This window comes from Hippocampus guttulatus, chromosome 17, assembly GCF_054856545.1.
Source record: "Hippocampus guttulatus isolate MCC_2025c chromosome 17, RoL_Hgut_1.0, whole genome shotgun sequence".
In the NCBI taxonomy this organism is placed as follows: domain Eukaryota; kingdom Metazoa; phylum Chordata; class Actinopteri; order Syngnathiformes; family Syngnathidae; genus Hippocampus; species Hippocampus guttulatus.
Genome location: NC_141277.1, coordinates 5,514,725 through 5,532,259, shown reverse-complemented (window position 1 = coordinate 5,532,259; position 17,535 = coordinate 5,514,725). Strand labels below are relative to the sequence as shown.

At 44.5% G+C, this 17,535-nt stretch overlaps 1 protein-coding gene across 2 annotated transcripts in view; it reads right to left on the bottom strand.

Annotated features, from left to right (window-relative positions):
• pdlim5b (PDZ and LIM domain 5b) overlaps positions 1–17,535 on the bottom strand; it is a 29,548-nt gene that overhangs the window by 1,109 nt on the left and 10,904 nt on the right. The window contains exons 3-12 of one of the 2 annotated variants that reach the window (XM_086134795.1): positions 14,380–14,531; positions 8,929–8,959; positions 7,913–8,430; positions 5,355–5,503; positions 5,160–5,187; positions 3,560–3,711; positions 1,002–1,182; positions 551–731; positions 291–411; positions 98–213 (exon numbers count right to left, since the gene is read on the bottom strand). In XM_086134795.1, coding sequence (XP_085990921.1) covers positions 98–213; positions 291–411; positions 551–731; positions 1,002–1,182; positions 3,560–3,711; positions 5,160–5,187; positions 5,355–5,503; positions 7,913–8,430; positions 8,929–8,959; positions 14,380–14,531 — 1,629 coding nt within the window. Of the gene's footprint in view, positions 1–97; positions 214–290; positions 412–550; positions 732–1,001; positions 1,183–3,559; positions 3,712–5,159; positions 5,188–5,354; positions 5,504–6,441; positions 6,462–7,912; positions 8,431–8,928; positions 8,960–14,379; positions 14,532–17,535 lie in introns of both variants that reach the window. The other variant, XM_086134797.1, reaches the window with a different exon arrangement.

Here is a 17,535-nt window from a genome sequence, read left to right as displayed (position 1 = left end):
GTGCGGCCACGATATATGTATGGATGTACATACATATGGTTATCTATAGACGTATATTCGGGTGGGCTTTTGGAGGAATTCCAAAAAATGTACCTACCGCGCACACAAAGCAGGTGTCATGCCAGGTGAATCCTAAAGCCTCCATGAACTTGTCCCCTGCCTCGATGGGGAAGTCACAGCCGTGGCAGTTTGTGCCAAACAGTTTGTAGTAGTCTGTGGATAGTAACAAAGGGTAAAAATAGATACAAACGTCACACGCAGCATGCCGTGTATGTAGGTACTGTATGTACCCATTTCACAGTATGGCTGCCCATCCTCCATGTGGAACATGTTGCCCCGAATTGGCTGCTGGCAAGCTGAGCAGACAAAACAGGACACGTGCCAGGTTTGCTTCAAGGCGTTCATGATCTCCTGTGAACCAAGACAGGAGGAAAAAGTTTGAAAGAATCACCCGGGCAAAGGACGCGTTTTGAAGTCATTTGAATCATTTTAACAACACTTCCTTGACACCAATTACTAATTTCCAAGTAGATCCAAACAAGAAGCTCACCCCCAGGATCTTCTGCTGGCACAGGGCACAAGTGGGAGCAAAGAACTGCTCGTAGCAGTGCTCACAGTACACCTGGCCCTTCTCCTCCACAAATCCGCGGTCTGCCAGTGAGGAGCGGCAGTGAGCGCAGTTGAACTCCTCGGGGTGCCAGGACATGCCCATGGCTACGAGGAAGGGGCCCCTATTAGCAAACGGGGAAAACGTTAGCCCCAAACATGTCAACCAGATGTGTCAAAAAAGTTGCAGGACTAGTGACACCAACGATAAACTTCCATGTCAGTACTTGCCACGAGCATCTGACACTTCCTTGCAGTCTCACTGCATCGCAGCTTTTGTAAGTCGTACATATCTGCTTTTATATCGCAGATATTTTTTTCGCTACATTACAGATAATCTGATCCAGAACTTTTCTGACACTGAACTGTTTTACTGTCGATACGTTCGTGACTACCTGATGACGTTGTTGCACTTGTTGCACATGGGGGTGCGCGTTCCGGCTGGAATGTGCTCGGCTCTCTGCACCACTGAGTTCAGGTCCTGGGGGTGCGGCTGCGGGATGGGCCGGTCCGGGCCTTTGGGAGGGGGGTTGGTCACCTTGCCAAACGAAGGGGCTGCGGCGATCTTGGAGAAGCCTAAAACAAGGACGATGATGAGTAAACTAATACGACAACTTCATCCACATCTTTGGGGATGGAGCTTATGGTGGTTAGGGGTTAAATTTGTGTTGTCAGAAAAAAAAGTGAATCGTTTGACAATCTCCCGTTTTCTTTTCCTTGCATGATTCATGAGACATCTGGACCTCGCGGAGCAAACCCCACCCACCGCAGAAACGAGAGGCTAAAGAACATCGCGGCAGTCAGTGGTGCACACCTGCAAAAATAACGTCTCGGCTCAAAACAAATGCAAGGGATGCACTCCGCTCCCTCTCCTCTTTCCGCGAGCAAAAACATTTCCAGGATGGATGCGGCTGTTTTTCTGCCCTCGCACAAAGAGCTGGAGGGAAACATGACGAGACCCACCGCTGACAAAGAGCATTATGAGAAACCGTTTGAGAAGTCAAATAAGGGTTGCCGAAGCTTCCTTCCGGGAGTGGAGGGGCGCAAAGATTCAGTGAATTTAAAAAGAAAAGTATAAATTGGGGAGTGTGTGGGAGTGGGCTAGATAAAACCTCCAACAAACAAAGTTGGTCTCTAAGAAGGATTTCAACAAACTTGAGTGACACAAATGACTACTTTCCTATTTTGCCATTACTTTGGCACCATTTTGTGGCATTTTCGGGAAATAAAACTACAAAAGACGCTAATAGATTTTTAATTTTTTTTAGCAACTAGCTGAGGTAAGTTTCCACAAAAAAGATAATGAGAACGGGTGAATTTGGGAATCGCGGATGATGCAAACTATCATTGTAAACGTGTTTAAAAGGCTGATCGTTTTTGTGTGAGCACAAACACAATATATGAGGTGTCTTGGCTGGTGCGTGGTGATGAATGCGTCAAAGTACGCGACGATTGAAGTATCAGAAGTGCCACGGTTACTTTGAACAGCATCTCCATGCCGAATGCGCACCGCTGGGGGGGAAATTAGATTTCACCGAGGGGGTTCTTATTTTTGACAAAAGTTGCTACGCTGAGAATGTAAAAGGCACGGGGTGGGAGGGAAGCCACTGGTGTCACCGCAGTCAGGCTGCGTGAGAGAGATAAGAAGCGAGAAGTCAGCGGGAGACCACAACAAAACCGAATCACAGCAGGAGTCGCCGTCTTTGTCTGCAGCACTCAAAAGTATCTCGGTTTGATTACAGCTGCATTTTTTTTTAAACGAAAGGATTATTAGGCTTATTCCGAAACACGTTTGAAGTGTTAGCATCTGGTATTAGATGTTCATTCAGCAACTCATCTGCATTCTGACTGTGAACTACTACTTTACTCACATTTTCCAGTGAGTGACAAAGAAGACGACCGTCGGCAAGGCCGAATAAGACTGATGTTAGAAAGAAATGACACACCCTCACTGATACGCAGTCTGCAGATGCCTGAATTTTGCCAGTAGGTGACGTTATTCAATCAAGAACAAAGACGTGGATTTTTTGAAAAAATTAAAGATAGTATATCAAATGGCACCAAGACCAAAAAAAAACAAAATCCTAATTTGGATACTCACCTTCCTTTAATATTAAAAAAGAGCTATAAATTGATGACCCAGAAACTAAAATGTTTTTCCAAAAACAAAATTTAAAAAAAAAAAAAAAAAAACGATTTTTTTTGACTAAGCCAAACTGCTGCAAGTCAAAAAAAAAAAACATCAGGAAGTTGGTTATGCAAGAAAGAAATCAAATAAAACCGTCTCAGCGGAAGTCATGAAATATTCATCTTAATTATGCGCTCATAAAAAGCAAGTTAATGAGCAATACAAACAAGAGCTTAGCACTACGCCTCGCACCACTCTTACGGAGTCAAATTGGAGGTGCATGTGTTAAACTGGCAAAGTGAGACAAAAGAGTCCCCGGCGGAGGCCTCCCTCAGGTACCTTTCAGCAGCCACTCCACAAGTGGCCTTTCTATGGAAGCATGATGCTCACTTCATGATGCTGACCTGTTGCTTTTCATCAAGCGGTGGACAAACAACAGCGTTCTTCATTTCACAACGTATGAACTAAAAGATATCTGGAGGGAGGTCAATAATCTAACCTCATTAACAGAACACCTCTGAGTTTTTTTTTGTTTTTTTTTTATCGAGCCGATAATCTTTCAATGGCTAAGCGTTGGGAAGAAAACCTGCAAGGAATGTTATGGCTGAGGTATTTGGAGGTACGACGGCGCCCTCTGTGGGAAAGAAGGCGTTACTACATTTTTTGTCGAGAGGAGTGGTTCTCGTTTTTTTCCACGTTTTATTGATAAAAAAAAATGACACACACACACACACACGCGCGCGCACACACAGATTTTTAATAATAATAATAATTTTTAAAAAGCCGAACCTCAATAAGGGGTCAGGAAACAGTGGTATGAAGTACCTGATGGGCCCCCAGGCTTGTTCTGGGCCGCGGGGCTCTTGAACACGGAGGGAGCCACCATAACGTTGCCGTTCCGAGGAGGCGTAACTTTGGAATATGTTTTGGCTGCAGGCAAGGTGTGCATACTGGGAGAGGTTTCATCCACGGTATCACTAGGGAAGAAATACAGACTTGGAATAAATCATGTTGTACATACTCCCGCATGCAAAGTGGGTTCATTTTGGTAGAGAATATTTTTCCCAACAAAATACTGGTACTGATTCCTGCTTTCATTATTCCTGTTCTCTGTCGGAAAAAAAGCACCGAATACTGTTAGGCAGATACGTCATGTCCTGATTACTTTATATATTTAATGCCTTATTACAAAAAAAAAACAACAACAAAAAAAGCCTACATAGACAGTAGTAGGAAAACTACACCCCCCCTGTTGAAATGCCAGGTTTTACATTTATTAAAAAATGACATACAAATAAATAATTTCCAAACTTTTTCCATTACTAATGCCAGTACAATACTTAATTGATTTTTTTTAAATCTTTGAGTTAAAATTTTGACTTAAAAATGTCTCCCTCGCAATTTCTTATGAATAGTGGAGTGTTACTAAAATAAAATACCTTCCTAAACAACACATCGTGTCATAAGCGTCATCGTTTGGTCCGTCAAGTCAATTGGAATCATGCCATTTGAAAATCCGACTGTGCCTGTCGTGTGAAAAATGCCTTGTCACCCCCCCAAAAAAAATCTGTCTCACTATATATAATGTCAATATTAAATATGGAGTCATTCATATTCCTGAAGGACTAAAAGATGAAACAAAGACAAATAAGAAAGAGTAAAGGTTTATTGAGATGAATTCATCAAGAATTAACAGACGGAGTAGAAACAGGATTCAGAAAATTAAGTAAGAGGGTACAGAAAGTGTGAAGGGGAAAAAGAGCCTCATAAACAACATTTCCCAAAATACACAGTTAAGTCTTATGCATAATAAGAATTGGGTCTTTAGGGATCCTTTGTGTGAGTTAGAGAATCATTCTCTCACGTTCATATGCAGTATTATACACAGGGAAAAAAATAGACAACAGTGTTCCGGCTACACGTTTAGCACCTTTGCGGAGACGCCATGATGCCAATCCCTGAGCTTGTTGTACTTGTGCTCTACAACGTCTGGGTCCAACTTGGTGGCCCTGAGTCATACCATCACACAGAAATAAAAGACAAGAGAAGAGAGGAGACAGATTGGCGAGTGAAGCGAGCGAAACCAAAGAGGAGGCGAGGCAGGGACAGAACACAAAATGACGTCATCGGCGTGACTCTTGCCTGCTTTATTGGTCTTGACTATGATCTGTGCTGATTTTGGCAAATTCCACTTAATTGCTCACATTTTCAGTCAGTGACATACTTCATACTACATACTGACATACTACCTCAGCTACGAGGAGCATTCCGATTAAACATCTTAAGACAATACTCTGTCACCTTCCAGAGGGATTTCTCCAAAACTCAATTAAGATTGTAATTTAAAATGAATAATTTAGGCAAGATGCATTTGGAGGCACCATGAGTTTGGGGTATACGAGGATGAGGACAAAGATGCACTTACTTCTTCCCGTTGTTCTCCGGCGCTTCCTCTGGAAAACAACAACAAAAAATCTTTTATTACCGTATATTATATTTTTTATTCTTGTGTATTCATGTTCATGTCGTCGATATATATAAAGCCAGGCTTATGTGTGATTTGAAATATTATTATTATTATTTGAAATGTACACCCCAAAAAAAAAGTTTACGCACTCACCATTTTCAGTGCCGGTGAGCTGGGCCAGGATCCGGAAAGAGCGGGACTGGCAGGTTCCGACCTTCGGGTGCCAGTCTTCCGTGTCCTCAATTAGTCGCTTCTTGCTGGCTTCACTCAGTGCCGACGCGTGATTCGTGTCGGACTCTTTCCTGCGTGTTGATTACAATGTTGTGTTAGGTCACTGGGCCATTTTACGATTGAATAATACGTATCGGTGATGTCCCCGTTTCCACCACAAGATGGTGCTCATGCGCTTTGTAATATGTGCCACCCTTCACTCCAGAAGCAAATGTACACCTGCACTCTGAAGTGAGATGCAAGACAAGCTCTGAACGAAAAGTTAACTAATCTCGGTTTTAGACCGAATTTCAACACTTGTTTCTGTTGTGGCGTTCTCGCTTTGAATCTCTGCTCAGGTCTTTTTTGTGGAATAAGCGTGTTCCCCTGGGGTGAGTTTTCACCAGGCACTTCCTTCCACATTCTCCACAAAAACATGCAAAGGGTTTACATGCACGCAGTCCGTTTAAAAAAGTTGACGTGTGTCCGATGAATCAAAGCCACGACACGTCTGGCTGTCTAAACAGAAGCAGTGATTGCGCGGGCCCTGAATAAACACGACGCTAATAGAAACAGACGGAGCCAGTGGTGAGCTTGTCAACACGCCTGGCTGCACTCTAAAGACAAGGACATATCAAAGATGCACGCGGCGATGTGAGAAGCGCGCACACTCGTTTTCATGGCATGGAAATGGGTGAATTTATGGGCCCTCAAATTAGAAGTGATTTTTCTGAAGATAATAACCAACAATCATTCCGAAAAGGCCTTGTGGCGTTCCCTTGTGATGTTTCCATCATTGTTGATGAATAACTATGATGGATACCCGTCAATCTATCCACCTATCAAACAGACTCTGTATTAGACTTTGACATCAGTATGCGCAAGTCTGCACATAAACACACACACACACACACACACACACACACACACACACTCAAAAAAAGAGTGCAAACACACTGTTGTTAATCATAAACCACAGCAATGTGCATTCGGTTACTGTAGGAGATAAATGATCATTCACAGGACTAACTTGTCTGAATCTCCTCCCACCTGTGGGCAAAGAAAAAAAAAGACAACATTGGGAAGGACTGATGCCAAGTCAGAGTTCGGGTAAGTGTGTTTGAGTAAAGAAAAAACGCCATTCTGAGAAAATGTGGGCATAGAAAAACCACAACATGCACACGTGCAGCAACAAGTTGTGCTTCAAATAAATCAAGTGACGAATGGATGGAGCAACTTGGTTGTTTCAATGTGGATACGCACAGATGTTTTTTTTTAAATATTTGTGGGGGGTTTGCCCCCTCAAAGTGTGCCCAATTAAAAGCTGTGGTCATTGTCATTTAGTGAGATGGTCCTTAACCTCTTGTAGAAAGTCTTCGCTAGAACATCACCTCCATACTCTGGAGTATTTTTCCAATATTCTAATAGAACGATGGGGGGGGGGGGTCTTCACAGATCGCACACAGATATAATTTATTAGGGGAGTATTAAGCCCACTGCATATGAAGCAGAGTCCAGTGGCTCCAGAAAAAAGAAACTAAGCTGCCAAGATTGTGCTGCAGCGGTGAGGTAGCGTCAAGTTCACACTGTGTTCTACTGCCAAGACCTACACCCTTGCAGAATACTTCAACAAGATGTGCCATTGTGCCTTGTGTAAAAACGTCGGTGATGATTGATGCGTTTCAAAAAAGGGGGGAATACGAGGGCGTGACTGTCGACAAAATGGAGTGGAACGTTTCATTTTCTCCGGTAGCATAATGTGTAGCCTCGGTGAACCGCAGCTGTCTCTGAAACCGCCGACTAAAGCGCACTTAAACGGCGTACGTACATATAAATTTTTAACTTAACCAATTTTTATGATCCACATGACAAGGAAAACATTTACTGTGTATGCTTACTGCTCATTAAGTTTGCGGTGTGCTGGAGATGACCGACACGGCACACCACGAAAACATTGAACGTATGTCATCGGGACGAGAGTGACCTGTGAGAGGCAGCAATGGTGCCACAAGGCATCCAGACAGCCAGAAAATATGGAGATCAAGAAAGTGTTTGACTTGAAGAAAAAAATCAAATATGCTAGGCTAACAGCTAGCCTACTAGCTACCTAGATTGCAGATGCAAATTATTATCGTGGTCTATTTCATTGTGGTAAAACACTTTTGAGACGTGGCATACGTACAACACAATCTGCTGCTTCTCTATTTGTGACTGTCAACAGCGCGAGTTATTTTCAGTGGCTACCGTTCCGTTTCACGTCAGAATCGGAGAGTCTGTGACACCATACCTAAAATACAATATCTGGTGTTTGTCCAAAGCAAGAGATGTGTTGATATCTTCCTATTTATCTGGTGGCCTGACAGTGTCATACTGGCCCAGGGCCATCGGGCCACAATTAATGTCGGATCCTGCCGACTACGATGGGATTGTCAGTCCAGACAGTTTGTCGCTGTGTACCACAAATGGGAGCACACAATGAGGTTCTGGATGATGGTACCTACCCATTGAACTGGTCGGACAGCCCCTGGCTCTCCAGGAGGCCTCGCCTTTGCCCCATGGCCACTTCGCAGGCGTTGTTGTTGGAGTACAGATTGATGGGGGAGTTATAGACGGACGGCTGCGGCACAGAGGGGTGGGAGGAAGGGGCCGTCACTCTGGCTGGAGAAGATGAATTGGACGAAAGGGAGGACGGGGAGCTGATAGTGGAGCGAGCGGGACTAGCTTGGGGAGTCGGGAACGAGTCTGGGGTGGTGAGGGTGGATTTAATTGGGAAAGGGGGGTGCGGCGGTTGAGCGAGAGGCTGAGCTGGCGTGAAAGCCGACGATTCCGAGGGGATGAAGGCCACTTTTGGGGCGGCCGGGGCGGAGGAAAGAGCCGGCGAGCCTCTGTCGCCCCCAAATGGCCGGGCTGTCTTGTTGTACGCGGGAGCGGCCTGACTTGACGGGTTTGTGTATGTGGCGGTCGGAGCCGTGTGGGTGATTGGGACGGGCTTAATGATTTCTTGAGGTTCAACCTGCATCTAGGTGGAGACACACGACATGCAGCATACACACACATATCAAACAAAACTGATGTAATGCTTGTCAAGAAGCATTCAAAGGCAACCGTCATATCAAACTCAGAAGCTGTGATCATATTTAAAGGAGACATACCTGTATGGAAACATGATTTAAAAAAAAAAAATTCGGCTCACATCCAAATAGTTGGGTCTCTCGGTTGCCTGCTCACCGATCGAGTGTGAAATTAAACAACCAAGTAGATTTCATTTCTATTTCTGTAAATGTATCGGGTAGATCCTCAACTATGCTGGGCGAGGATCCGGAGACACCTTCAAGCGACAACTGACGAATGATACAAACGCATAATATGTCTCCTTTGAATACAGACATGCTTATGACACAGCACAATGTGGCCCCTGCAGGGTCAGTGGAGCATGCAAAGCACACCGACATGAACTCAGAAGGGCAAATGTTTGCAGGGCATGAAGAGGAAGTTAGGCAAATATTTGACACCATACCTTAGACCCGCCTTTGGCGGCACTTGAGACTCTGTGAAGACAGAAACAATAAGACGTTAAAATAGGCTCTTCTCAGAATCTAAAGGACAAAATGCATTCGTAGTCTGATTTGAAATACAGGCGTTACTTGAGATATACCGATTAACACGTTTTCTGAGATTCGCTCGCCCGATGTTGTGCTTTGAATTGAGAGTAAAAATTTGAGATATGAGCACTGTATGGTGACAGTGAGGAGTGGATTGGGGAGTTTCGACTGACCCCATTTACATTCTGTAGTATACTGCCCACTGGTGGCCAAAGCCTAGTCTCCAGAAGGAGCAACACAATGTCTTTTGAAGAAAAAAATAATGTCACACAAAACAATCTAGTTCTTCATCCATTCATTTTCAACACCGGTTATCCAGACTACAACCTGAACTTGTCGCCACTGAGTCGCAGGGCAAATATCGAGACGTACAACCATTTACACTCCGATGCTGAACTCCCGCTTCCCTCACACAATTCAGGCGAGAGTACCGCGACACAATCGGCGACTCAATTTAATTCTTCACCATCTGTTTACTTCTGTCATTCCTGTACTGTACATAAAATAAATAGTTACAAATATTTTTGTTGTTGTCATTTAGGGGGCTGCAATGGATTAACAGCATTTCCATTCCTTCCAATAGGGAAAGACGATAAGATATAAGTGTTTTGACTTACGAACATGGCCACAGAACGAATTCAAGTTGTATCTCAAGGCACCACTCTCCAGCTATTTTGTTTTTGTATTTTTTTTCTTGGGGGTTGATGGTACATTGATGAGCATAAATACCTTGGCGAAACCATGGTCAAATCCCATACTATGATTAAAAATCTGGCTTATTTTTGTCTCAATAATCACATAGGACCAAATTAACCAATGTTTTGGAACCTGGAAACAGCAACAAGGTGACTAAGCGAGGCTTTTCCCATCCTTTGAAAGCTCCTCCTCCCTCCCACGCTGCTATATTAGGAAAACAGTCAACAGTCTCATGCATTTCCGTTACGGCGCTGGCTTATTAGCGAGCCCCGCCCTCGAGGCCAGATGTCGATGTCGTCGGCGTGGGTACGTCCACTTGCTGTTTCCACTTAGCAGGTCATATAGACCAAGCTTATTTTCCAGCGTACTTACGGGGCGACATCACACCGGGCCAAAGAAAACAGCAAAGGGCGTCAAGATCAAACGGCGCATTCCATTCGGAAGATGAGGTGTGTGTGTGTGTGTGTGTGTGAGTGACATCAGCGGCCCAGAGTGGCGCGGCAGGGCCGGGCGGTTTCACACCCTATCTGTCTTTTTTCAGCGCAAACTGAAAAAACACCAGTTGGGGTGGTCCCGGCGAACATCTGCTCAACCAAGCCGCCTCTGCGTTTTGTCTCCTTAACTTGTCGGCTTGGACCGACTATCCACATGGACGTAGAATATTTTGGCAAAGGAGATGGATCCACGTGTGTGGAAATAGGCGCTTATGACCTTATTTGATAATGGATCGTCGCTATCAAAATGCACAAGCTATCACGTGTTCTGGTGCAAAACCTGATCATTTGTGACGGGTAGGAATTCTCCCAAGAAATTTCACATCAAATTCGGATGATTACTCAATCGGGGGGCCGTAGGGTGTAATGATCAATTGTTTACGACGGCTCCTTGAAATATGATGTTTCCAAATGCGTGCCCTGAACGGACTACTTGCTGTTACCGGAGTTGTTCAGGAAAATGTATCCCTGCCTAAATAGCTCCATTATGTCACTCCATGTGGGGGGGCACGACAGCTAAGAGACGTTAAGTGGTCCCCTCCCGTCAACCTTGACTTCCCTGCGAACCAACTTTGTCACGCGCACACACACGGACAAATAGATATCCACACTGTGGAAGGCGAAGAGAAGGAATGAGGCCTGGGTAAGGCAGCATTTCCATCCCGTCTGCGTCTCATCGAGAGCCAAGAGAAACAGTCGGACATGTGGCACTTGACTGAGTGATGGAAAGGCGAGCGGAGGCGCAACCCGAGTTGATAGCCGACTGATTGGAGCGGAACCTCGCGCAGCTCTGACTTCAAACATCTGCCACTGTCGATTAGCTTCCATTAACCGGCCGATTTTTTTTTCCCCCGCGTGAAAGCGAGAGACTCGGTCTGTATATCGCATGAGCGTGGCCGCGTGCGCGGGGGGCCAACTACTGGAGGATTCACACATGCTTGTCATGTCAGGCACGGTTTTCATTCGTCGCAAATCTTCCTCAACAAGATCCAGCTTTCGGTATTTGGAGTGAACGATGAATCTTAAGGTGCGGTGGGAGATCGTGTCAAAACGGTAGAAGTCCCAAATGGTACAGTTTGTCTTCCGACAGCGTGAGTGATAACCGTGAAGCAAGCTGCAACACATCAACAAAAGAACGACGCGATTTACATTGCGGGGGGCCGAACTGGTTGACCAATAGGACAAGTCGAGAGGTGGGAGTTTTTTGGGGGTTTTTTTCACGACTGGATGGGCTCCCGTCCCCCTCATTCTTGTCTTCTGACCACTACGCCACATGCGGCAGAGGCAGCCAGGAGTCAGTGGGGGCTTCAGGCATCATTAGACTGTCATCTCCTCCCTCGGTTGTAACCGTGGCCAAGCCATCTCCGTCGCGCCGCACGAATACGTGCGCGTGTTCAACCCGCAGCTGCATGCCTTTCATTCGTCGCTCAAATAAGTGGCTAGCAGCCTCCAAGGCATCAAGCGGTGTGGATGGAGCACAAAACATGAAAAACAGAGAGGCGGTTTATATCAATTCCAAGCATGGTACGATCCTTTTGACTCCAGATCAGAAGCAGAATCATATCGCTGCATATACTCCCCTGCTACACGACGCAAAATGAGCAGCATGGCCGTTTGGCCCATTGGCAGAAACAATCCTGACGGCGGTTAATAAATCAGCTTCCACATCTGTTTGCGTGCGCAATCAACTCCAGGCCCCCGTTCTTGAATGGGCAACCCTTCAGTCAAACAGGCCTGTGGCGTTTCAAGCCTTAAGGTTAAAAAAAAATAAAATAAAAAAAATACGAGGATGTGGTCGGATCACCGCGCATGCTCTGTAGATCTGTATTATCTGTCCAAACCAGGTGCTGCCAAATGCGACCTCCGGGGTGTTTCTTTACAGCGTGCTGCATAGTTTCAATGACAATAAATAAACAGCAATTATCATTCTTTCCTAAGGCTGCTTCCCACAACTGCATTGTGTAACTCAAGTGTCGGGCTGCTCCGGGGGTCAAGCTTCTTTCCATCAGCGAACAAAAGCATAGCCATTAAAGTTTCAGCGTAAACCTCAGATCATATCAAAGTATAAAATCGAAGGATCGTGCTTCCAGAAGAGTTTGTTGGGCCCAAATCGCACTCTCAATAAACACACCCAAAATACTTAATTTGCGGGTTTTGTTGGTTATTTTCCTGAGGTGAGTTGGCTTGTTGTTAGCAGCACAAGTCATCTGTTCCTGTTGCATATGATAATTTTCTGATGAAGTACCGATAGCTGCAGAAAGAAAGCGTCATAAATTTGTCAGTATAGTGCAAAGAGTAGTGGCACATTCTTAACTCATTCAGTACCAGCCAATTCTAGACCAAGTCTGAAAAGACGTGTAAAAACGTCTTTGGGAGTGAATGAGTTAATATTGTTTGCTCTCTCACAATGGTGATTTTAAGAGAAGGCGGTGCTTTAAGGTTTCATTTAGGAAACCCTAGTGGTGGTTACATGATCCGTTTGGAAAAGGGCATAGGTAAACACAAGGCTGACGTGTGTACCTCTGGAGACTTACAGCCCGGGACTACATTTTTCTCACATCAATCATCTTTTGGCACTTTGTAGGGATATTATCACAAATCCAAAAGTCTTATGTGGGAGCCCTAAAGATCCTAAATCACATTGGGAGGATATAGCGGGAGAAAGTCGAGCTTGACAAAATAGCATTTTCTTCTCAGAGAATTTAATGACACCCAAATGAAATGCTGGAAACCGTGCGAGAAGTCTAAAGACAGCCTTGTGTATATATTTGGAGACCTGTACTCTGTCAACACAATATTTCGTGCACCCGTTGCCTAAAGAAGATTACATGCAGCTGCGGCATGGAGCTATTTTAAGATCATTTTTCCCACCATTAAGTGACTAGGCTCTTTTCTGATTCCATCTGCTGATAGAACACCGGGCAATGCGAACCAAGCTCTAATTTTCTTTTTCTGTCGTCACCTTTTACAGCTTTGAATGTTTTTACTGCGTTTGGCACAAATAAATCGCTCATGAATGTGAGCCATTTGTGTTTGTTAGCTAGCCATCATCCAGGACACCTCCCACTGTTGGAATGTGTAATTTTGAGAGATGGTGGTAAAAACAAATCACGAAACTCACAACAGCATGGTGGCTAACGAAGTCGTGCCAATGAATGTTAAAGGGAACACGTTATGGAAAAGTTCGCTTTCTAATGGTGTATAAAAACAGTATTTGGGTCGCTGTTCAACGTATTAGCGAAATTGTGATTTCGCATTTCGGCTAATGTACATAATACGGCGCACACGCAAAGTTTGCCAACAGCTAGCTTAGGAGAAGAGCCGCCATTTCAAAGCTATGGTCTTGACTACATTGTGTGAAACACTACATCAAAGCCAAAAACTACTGGAACCAGCGCTGCATTGAGTTTTGTTGAAGAGCAGTTAGCCAACAGCGCTATCAGTGTTCGTTTCTGATAAGCGGCACAAATCAAAATCAGTGGCGGTTTCTGGTATGTTTAATATGTGTGGCCACACAGGGTGGCATTACGGGGGCAGACTCAACTAGTAGCCACCTCCTAGCGCCGCCTCTATTTGTCACGTTAGCTGTGTTCAGCCTTGGCTCGGCAGAAGAAGGGGAGGGCAGAGCAGTGGTTCATTTTCACCTGGGAAGGTTTTTAAACTAGGAGATAGGCAAAATGTGTCTCAGTTCACAGCAGAAACACGCCGACGTTGATGGCTTTGTAACGTGCCCGATCAGAGAGAGTGGCTGAAATCACTGCTAAAATATCGGGGTGGAGACGCTGTTTTCTTTTCCGCCTAATTTGAGCCAGATTCGACTGAAAGGAGTTGCTCACACGGTGGATCACAGACTTAAAAAGTTTTCGTATATTCCAGGTTTCTTCCTTTTCCTAATGGGCAGAGCAGAGGAACGCTTCTCAGCGTGACTTGACATAAACCAAAGCTGAAGCCTGAGCTGATGACTTCAACAGATTTGGGTCCTGTACATGAAGCCGCCCACTAAGAGCCTGTCTCCATTGCTAATTAAGAGTGGGAAAAGGCAGACGTTATAATAATACATACGGCAAGCTATTTCTTCTGACATAATTGAAGACAATAAGACGCAGGCCGGTCTCGAGTCAGAGCAGGAATTCCAAAGGTGAACCCACTAAAACTTGACTATCTGTTGGCGATTACCTCTGTAGATTTAGGCTGAGATTGCCCGTGCAGGCTTTAATCTTGTTCTGGGCTTCGAGGTGGCTCATGTTTTCAGCAGAGATGCCATTTATGGCGAGGATGACGTCTCCAATGCTCATCTTGGCTTTGGCTGCCTTCCCTCCATCCGTCAGCTGTGAGGTAACATGCAAAAAAAAAAAAAAAAAAGGAAGGAAATGAATTCTCATTCGCATCAAAGATTACAAGATGTTGTCACTAGCGGCATAGCAGTTCATTCGCCTGACGTCTGTGTAGGCAGCGCGGTTTTATGTTCCATCCGGTGGCTGTGTAAATGCAAGTATGTCTGTCGTCTGTCTCTTTCCGCCAGGTGATTGACCGACAGCCGGTCTCGAGCGTCGTCCCGTCTGTGGTTGACTTGTTGCTAACTTAGCGTCTTTTCTTTTCTGGCTCCGGCAACATTTAAAAACAGAGACGAGCAACAATGCTAACAGTGGTCCTTACGTGAGCAACATTTTTTTATTTCCTGCCTGTTTGCAAACACATGACGTCAAAAGCACTTCCAATCCTGTAATTTATCACAATGAGAAGCTTGTACACAAAGGTGTGGCGACGGGGCAGCCCACATGTCATGAATCACTCGACGCACCAAACCTGTACGGCCATGCTGGCTGCCATCATGCGGGAACAGAAAAGAACACTGCCTACACACGACTTTTTACTCGCTTTGGATCGTCATATCTATGCGTGGCATCTTGCAAGCATGAAAGGGCGCGGGCGGCGGGCATTTCGGCGCAGGTGTACTCATGTTGACAAGCCCAACTGTCGTCATCACTTCCCGAAGGCGTTGAAAAGCAGACGAGGACGACAGAGTCGTTGACAAAGTCATACTTGGGTGTCATTAAGTCAACGTCATTCGGCAAATCTTCACAAAAGGCTGAGAACATGGCCAAGTATCGGGAGACAGGTTTTAAAAAAAGGTCTTCGTTTTAAAACCAGGGTACAAAATATGACCAGCAGGATTGGGCGATCGCTCTTTTTTCCTTTTCATACTTGAAGAACAAGAGCAATCATAGCGTTGACATGCTCAATAAAATAAAGTAAATCTGAAACATTTTAACTCATTCACTCCCAAAGACGTTTTTAAACGTCTTTTCAGACTTGGTCCAGAATTGGCTGGTACTGAATGAGTTAAACTGATTGCAGACTGTTTATAAGTTTACCATCGTGCCATTTATTGTGTTTGTGGCATTTTTAAAAACGTGAACAATAACTTTAAAAATTACGTGTAATTTACTTTTGGGAAAGTAATTTTTTCTTTTTCCTAGCTTAGCTTTTAATGTTTTTTCCACCGTTTAAGTCAATTGAGCCATTAGTATGTTTTTTACCAAATTGACACCTTTTCTCTCACTGCATTCAGCTTGGCTCATATAATCGTTTCCATTGATGTAGGAAAAAAAAGGACAATGGGGTGAAAACAACGCGCTATTGTGTTCTACTTCACAAGACCCCCAAAAGAAGGGAAATTGAGCTGGATGGAATGAGGAAATGACAGAGGTAGAGGCCAAAAATTGCAGGGGCTGTGACTCATTTCTTTGGAGTCACTTGGTAGCCTCCAATGGGCGACGCCAAGTTATGTAAGAAACACAAAAGTCACGGAAACCTTCCCTAAGTGATCATCGTGAAGTGTTAAGCGACCACCGCATCGGCGAGTACAATGCCTCAAGTGACTCAGTGTCCACCCTCTCTTAACGGCTTCTGTGCCCTGACTCATGTCCTAGCGAGAAAACGGCTTTTTGCACCTCCCGGCATACCGGCAGCCGATTACTGAAAACAAGAAACTTAACGGTAGAGGGGCAAAGAAAAGCCGCCCAAAGACTGGTGAGCGCGCAGACGTTTGGACGGACGAATTCTTTGTCTGAACTCTCAGCATTAGCATGTTTGTGGGTTGTAAAGCTAATGGGGAGTGACAAAGAATTCTCCCCTTTGGTGGGACAAAAAATATATATCTATGTCGAGCCATATAAGGTAAATTTACAAGCAAACTATTTGCAGGGCACGAAGGAGAAAACATCTGTCAAGTTCTCAGAATGTGAAGTGTTTAATGGCCAGGCTGCGGTGAACTCGGTCTTGCAGGAATTTTTGGAGGCAGTCTTTCTCACATAGATGTGAAGCAAATGCATGTGACTGGCTGGTGGAATCCCAAATGAAATCTGAATGACAAAGAAACAAGAACTGGAATTTTGGCTGATATGTCCCAAAGCTGTCAAAGGGGAGGACGATGTTTTTTTATTCCCCCCCAATGTGGTTTTGATTAATATCAATTGAGACAAGCAATTTGAGTTCCAACAGGGACACGAGTCATGAAACGGAACTGACATTTCAAACGGCAAAAAAGGTCAAATTTGACTTTCAAGGGGCTTCAAAATCATTTTGATGACTTCGATTCCTACTTGAGTAGGAAGTAATACCGCAGAAAGTCGTATTGGACAATTTGGATATTTCAGAGAAAAAAAATATCGCCTCAAAAGGTCACACCGAACTTTTGAGGGGTTTTGAATCACAAGAGACCATTGCATGCCAGACCTAAGTTTGGAAAGCAAGTTTAACTCTGCATGGGTTTTATTTTTATTTTTTCTCTTTGGCTTTGGAAGAAAACGTGAAGGGATTGAAGTTTTTTTTTGGGGGGGGGGATCAAGTCTCCCATGTTTTTCATGCAAATATTTACTGTCATGATGAGTGATGACATAGCCTCGTGATGGATTGTGTCGCATTACGATGTGCGTCCAAATTGGGGTTGCGCAACCACTTTAGAATCACAAACCAAGGACCCCCTGTCGTCTTGTCCGACGAGCCGATAGGCATGATATGTTATCAAAGTATTTTGTGTTTTTACTGCGTTTGACCTTTTTTTTTTTTTAATGCTTATGCAACAAGAAAGAATTTTAAAAACAAAACAAAACAAATAATGGCCATTCATCATTACAGTTTAGACTGCATAATGAATAAATCAAACATAGCACTAAAGAAGCTCTTTTTTTTTTTTTTGGAAGCCTGAGCAGGTACTCAAACCCCCCCCCCCCAAAAAAAATCTAAGGTGAACCAGTTCCCCAGAACAGCCTCCTAAAGAGTTTTCCACTGTAACGTCTTAACAGCTACAGTACTTAAAGGTCTCACTGA